The following is a 6,316-nucleotide window of genomic DNA, read 5'->3' on the forward strand; positions in this document are numbered from 1 at the left end:
AATTTCACACCAACAAATTTGATAAAAAACAATATTAACAATTAAACTTAAATTTTAAAATTTGAAAAATGAAAAGACTATCTAAAATCTAAATTTATTAAGTGGACATTTGAATCAAAATTTTAATTTCAAAATATAAAGAAAGGAAAATGGAAAAAGAATCCGGGATTCACTAAAGATAATATCCACGCGACGTGCAGTTTCAAATACCGGAGATAACACTAGTAAAACTAATAGAAAGAAAGAAATTAACAGCCACATGGCTCCTATATAACCCCCAAATTCCAGTTTTTCAACCTCTTACCCGCCGCCATTATTGCTTCTTGGGGGAATTTGCTCTTTTCCTTTTCCAAATCCACACACAAGAAGATTGAAAAAACAAACAGAATCAGCAATTTTAACATTTTACACTTTTTCTATTCTCTCTCATAAACACTTTCCCCTAGAAAATTAACCAAACACACATGGACTCTTCCCCTGTCAACTGGGAAGCACTCGAAGCTCTCATCATCGATTTCGCCAAATCAGAAAACTTGATCGAGGACTCTTCCCCACCCTCTTCGCCTTCTCTCTCCTCTTCCCCTTCCCCCTCTTCCTCTTCTTATCTTTCCAGGTTAATCATTCGCCAGATCAGAAGCTCCTTAGAGGCCGGTGACGTTGACGCCGCCATCGATCTCTTCCGAGCTCATGCTCCTTTTGTCCTGGAAGATCATCGCCTTCTCTTTCGGTTACAGAAACAGGTTAATATCCTACTCCTGTCTTATTATTTTGTATTAATTAGAATGTGCTTTAGCTGTAGTTAGTTCCTTCGTTTTTGGAGTTTTAAATTTTACATCGTTGATGGAAGTTTTGTTTTCTTTTGAAGAAATTTATTGAATTATTGAGGGAAGGAACTACGGAGGATCGTGGCCCCGCAATTGATTACTTAAGGACGTTTCTTGCTCCTTGTGCTCTCAATGCCTATCCAGTAATGTTATCTTCCTTTGTTTTGTTTTTTTTTTTTGGCTTTTAATTTAATATTTGGACTCCTAAGATACTTTTTTTTTTTTAAATTTGAGGAACCTTGATTTAATATTATTCTTTTATTCATCGCCGTTTTTATTTGAATTAATTAAGAGGAATAGTATGATACATGCACGGTGTGGTCTTTAAAGTTTCATTGTAGTGAAGGGCATCTTATTGTCAGCTAAAGTGCTTTGTATATTTTCTTAATCCTTAATCTGGTTTGAAAAGATTGTGCTATTCTTTGGATGTGGGTCTTTTATTTGATTCTGGTAAATAATGGAGATAGAGTATAGGGGGCTACGGTGCTGGTGTGATGTTGGGAATTCCTTTTTGAAGTGGAATTTTAAAAATATGAAACGGGAATCTTTTAGCAGCTGCGTAGTTGTCTTCCTGTCACCCTATATGCTCGTGTTCTACCAAATTCTTAATTGAGATTTGGGGGAGGTTTGATTTTTTCAAACCTTCAGAGACTAGACATTATAATTGGAAAATGAACTTGGAAAATGAACTTCCCAGGTGTGTGTCAATGTTATTGATCATATAGAACGTGCATAAATTTAAAAGCTAGTCATTTGGATAAGGCGATCCAATCTTAGACTTGGAGTGCTGTTGGGGTTTTAGAGTTGACTTACAATCAAGGATAAGGAGAATCAAATCTCTGAATTGTTTTTCAACTTAAAGTACAGTTAGTTGGTGACATTTTTGGGGGTGGATTTGGCAGTCTAACTGTTGCTTATAGTACTTTTATAGAATCAATTTAATGCCTGTATAACATACCTAAAAAACAATTGATCAATTGAAATATATTCTGTTCACTTGGGAGTTCTGATAGATTTTTGCATCTGTATTTAAGGAAGCATATGAGGAATTCAAGCATGTTCTTCTTGCCTTTATATATGACAAGGATGATCAGACTTCCCCAGTGGCAAATGAGGTGAGTTGGAATTTGTTCCCATGCAAATATTACTATGATTGGTGAGAAAAGGAGTCTTGTGCTTACAAGAAATTGTTATAATGTGCACAGTGGGCTGAGAAGAGGAGGTATGAGATTGCTGGCTTAATGTCTTCTGTTTTAAGAGCGCATTTACATGCATATAATCCAATCTTTTCAATGACATTGAGATATTTGATAAGGTACACTGCAACTCTCAATAGATATAATTTCATGGGATACTTTCTGTGAGATAGTGTGCTTATATTGATTTTGATAAGTTCACAATGGTTTCTTACACTTTTCAGCATTCATAAAGGATTTTGCTTTCGACAAGGAATTTTATCACCTATTTCAGATCTTATTGAGAGATTGCTACTTTTGGAACGTGATCCTCCTGCAATACCTCAAGATAGTTTGTATGAGGCACAACCATTTGATGAGGTGCAGTTTTCTTATCTAGGGCGTTTTTATTTGTTTCTTGAGGAAAAAATGACTTGTATTTTCAAATGGGTTGATGCATGAATTTGCTGTATTATGTGTTCTGCAAGTTCACATGGATGCCTTCTATATTTCTGTGTTGATTTTGAAATCCAGGTGGATATACAAGCACTTGCGCATGCTGTAGAGCTTACAAGACAAGGGGCTATTGATAGCTTGAGATTTGCCAAGGGTGATTTGTTTCAGGCATTTCAGGTTTTTGAAACATTTATGAATCTAATCCCTCCCTCATAATTCTTAATTTTTTGAAGTTGGATTTTGCATTGTCTCTGTACTTTTAAAGTTCAATCAAATATGATAACTGTTTTATTTAATAAATCAAAGACAATGTCAAATAAGTTGTATGTTTCTTCATTGGATAAAATTTGGAAAATAAATAAATAAACCAATAGTTAAAGTTGCTTTTAACTTCAAGTCTGAAGGCACATTGTAATATGTGCCTCCAATTTTTTTGGGGGGTAATTGATTGTTAACGTTATGACAATGCATGCAGAATGAAATATGTAGAATGAGATTGGATGCTGCCATGCTTGATGAACTTGTTCGTGAGTACTGTATTTACAGGGGAATTGTGGAATCTGGTAGTCTCATCCCATCTAGTGAGATTCTAACATCAATTTCTTTTCACTATATGTATCCTTATTTGTGGGAGTGCTGATCAACATATTCTTCCTCAGGAGTGCAAACACTTTCAGAACCTTTGAAAGGTAATCCATCGGAGTCTGGGTGTTATTCAACACAAGACGGTTCCCTTGATGTGGATTATAGCAGTGCTAAGTGGTCAAATAGTGAAACTTCTGCTACTACAGATATGAGTAGTATGCGTGGCACTAATGTCGAATTAAGGTATGCTTCTGACCCAGCAAACAACCTCGAAGATTGTAGCACCAGTGGGTCACATCAGTCTGAAAATTTGAGGCTCCCGAGAAACAGAAGCCATGGAGCTGGTGAAAGAAGTAAACGCAAGAGATGGAGGGGAAGACATGATGAACTAGATCATATTTCTGATATACATTTTAACCGATGCAGCAAGCAAGAGGTTAGCACTGCAATGCAAGTTGCCAGCGCAACAATATCAAAAGCACAACAGGTATATTTTGCATTTTTTTTATGATACTTCCCTTATGATAGATTGATAGAGATAACAGCATGAGTTTATTCATCAGGGAGTGGAAAATATCAACGGGGAAGAGAAATATGAAATTGTTCTGGGGATGAAAGAACTAGCAAGCAGAGGAATGGCTGCTGAGGTTGTGGAGGAAATTAATGCATTGGACCCAAACTTCTTTGCACAAAATCCAGTTTTGTTATTCCAACTGAAGCAGGTCATTTGATTTTGCACTGGAGTGGCTTCATTAAGTGAACATTCAGCGTGAATTTCTGTTTCAATTGTCAATAAGATGCATAGAATGGTTGGTTTGATTGTTGTGTTTGTTTTAGGTTGAATTTCTGAAACTGGTTGGATTGGGTGATCACTCTGGTGCTCTAAAGGTTGCATGCTCCCATTTAGGTCCCTTAGCTGCCAGTGACCCCAATTTGCTGAAGCCCTTGAAGGAGACTTTGTTGTCACTGCTTCGGCCAAGTGAAGATGCACTTGTGACAGGCTTGCCCTTACATGCTCTTGCAACTTCACTTCAGGTACCTTAAGTTTTGAATTATGCATAGTCTTCCCTAGTTGTAGTAGCCATTGGTTATTATTAATGAACCTGTTATCTCTGGAGTGTTGGTTGATTATATATACAACTATTTTCCTTTTTCCACATAAAAATACTCTTGGTTAGGTTGCTTTTGGGAAAAGGCTTGGGATTGAAGAGCCTCAGCTTGTGAAGATAATGAGAGCAACCCTTTACACACATACCGAATGGTTCAAACTTCAAATGTGTAAAGATCGATTTGAAAGTCTCCTGAGAATTGATTCTTTGAAGGAAAATAGTACTCCTGTTCTGACTTCCTTGGCCTCTTCAAAGTCGAATACCGAAAGCTGCAACCTTGGGTCTTCACAAGTTACCATGTCATCAACAACCCGTGTATCAGATGACGGTGGAAGTCCAAATCAAGCATCATCAAGAGATGTTATCTGCGATGAGAATGCAATACTTAAAGTAATGGTAAGTAAAACTTTAAAGCTTCATCAATTTTCTTCCTTCTACATTATGTCACTCTGGTTTAACCGCTTCTTTCATATATTCGTAATGCAATCAGCTTCTGCATATTTTTTCAAGGACGGATAGTAATTAAAAGAATCATAATGATTTACTTATCCTATATCCCATATTACTTTTGCAGGAATTTCTTGCATTGCCAAGGGCTGATGCAATCCATCTTCTTGCACAATACAATGGAAATGCCGAGACAGTAATCCAGCAAATATTTGCATAGATATTTAAATGTAAAATACAACACTAGAGGACATTTTGATCATGATTTATTTATTTGTTTGTTTGTTAATAATATTTATTTATTCAATTCGTATTTGTGATATATTGTGTATATATACTTCGGAAGGGATGATGTCAGCATGAGTTTGATTTTTCTTGCATCAGTTCTCGACTTCTGAAGGTGGAATTTGCGGGTTGATAACAGGATCATTCAGCTTCAATATATTAAAAACCAAGTTTGTCTCCCGTCCTTGTAAAAACGCATGTTTCATGCATCTACCTAACAGTAATTCACATAGCCAACTTATAGGATGCATAAGTGTTTTCCTTAAATACTCCCCTAAATCGCTCATGGGGATTTTTTTTCTTTCACCTTTCTTTTAACTAAGCTCTATTGAAGCTCTTCACATCCCTCCTCTAGTTACATGAATTTATTCCTCAAGTTACATGAACAAGCAATACTTGGTATTAACAAAAAAAAATTAAAAAATGTTACAAATATCTCAAACTTCGCCAAGACTCCACTCCTATCAACAAGGAAGCTTTGCCAAAACTTTACCAATCTTCATGTCCCACCTACGACAAAGTTTGTGCTAAATTAAACAATTCTAATATGATCATTGTTACTTATCATTAATATATTTTATAATTCCATGTCAATTCATATAGCTTACTAATAAGATGTATAAGTGTTTTTCTTAAATACTCTCCTGGCCCGTTCATCATAAGGGGAATTTTTTTCTTTCACCTCTCTTTCAACTACGCTCCATTGGAGCACTTCATATTCTCTCCTCTCTTAACTCAATCACTTGTAACTCTCAGCTCACCATCACCAGGTGAATAGCTTCTAACGTCCTTTGTCACATTTTGTATCAACAAGAATCAATCAAACTCTCAAACTTTCATTTTCTTGTAATTGTATCCAAGACATTATTAATGATAAAGTTACAGTTTCTCAAAGTTTAGATGTCTTTACACTCCGTTTGGATTGGGTTAATGGGAGTGGGTTAATGGGAGGAGAAGCTAAGTAAGTCAAAGGAAAAGATTATTTGGGCAATTCATTTTTTACATACGAGGGAAAGTGAAAGGAGTTGAGAATTTCTCAATTCTCTTGTTTTTTTTCCAATTTGATAAAATTTGAGGAAAAGAAACCTTGTAAAGTTTACAATATGTAAATTTTCATTTTTAACCTTCTAAAAATATTTGAAGGATCTAAAAAGATGAAAGTATATTTATTTTAAAACATAAAGCAGAGATCAAAACATCTCGCCTTAACACCTTCTTTAACAAATAAATCCATCAATTTTATTTTTTTGCCAGCAACATAATACTCATTCATATTTGAAACAAACACTTTACAATAATGTTCACAATTCATAATCTCTTGAAATAAATATTTTAATTGAAAGTAAAACTTCTATTATCTCAATCTTTTAGCTCTTTGATGAAAGCTAAACATATATTTTTGTCTATTGAAACAAATACGTTTAGAAATTCTTTT

The 6,316-nt window shown here is 35.1% G+C and overlaps 1 protein-coding gene across 3 annotated transcripts; it reads left to right on the top strand.

Moving 5' to 3' along the window:
• Positions 1–280: 280 nt before the first annotated feature.
• On the top strand, positions 281–4,918 carry LOC105803898 (uncharacterized). Of its 3 annotated transcripts, none has more exons than XM_012636324.2 (12): positions 283–740; positions 866–967; positions 1,859–1,939; positions 2,030–2,139; positions 2,245–2,380; positions 2,534–2,632; positions 2,931–3,036; positions 3,115–3,527; positions 3,604–3,762; positions 3,878–4,075; positions 4,219–4,545; positions 4,724–4,918. In XM_012636324.2, exons 1-12 carry the CDS (start codon positions 465–467, stop codon positions 4,814–4,816), a joined length of 2,100 nt encoding a protein of 699 aa, XP_012491778.1. In that variant the 5' UTR covers positions 283–464; the 3' UTR covers positions 4,817–4,918. The 3 variants fall into 3 exon arrangements, with proteins under 3 accessions (XP_012491780.1, XP_012491778.1, XP_012491779.1); XM_012636325.2 differs by having other exon boundaries at positions 2,931–3,018; XM_012636326.2 differs by lacking the exon at positions 4,724–4,918 and having other exon boundaries at positions 281–740; positions 4,236–4,395.
• The last annotated feature ends 1,398 nt before the right edge of the window (positions 4,919–6,316 follow it).

The sequence above is a fragment of the Gossypium raimondii genome, chromosome 11, assembly GCF_025698545.1.
Source record: "Gossypium raimondii isolate GPD5lz chromosome 11, ASM2569854v1, whole genome shotgun sequence".
NCBI lineage: Eukaryota > Viridiplantae > Streptophyta > Magnoliopsida > Malvales > Malvaceae > Gossypium > Gossypium raimondii.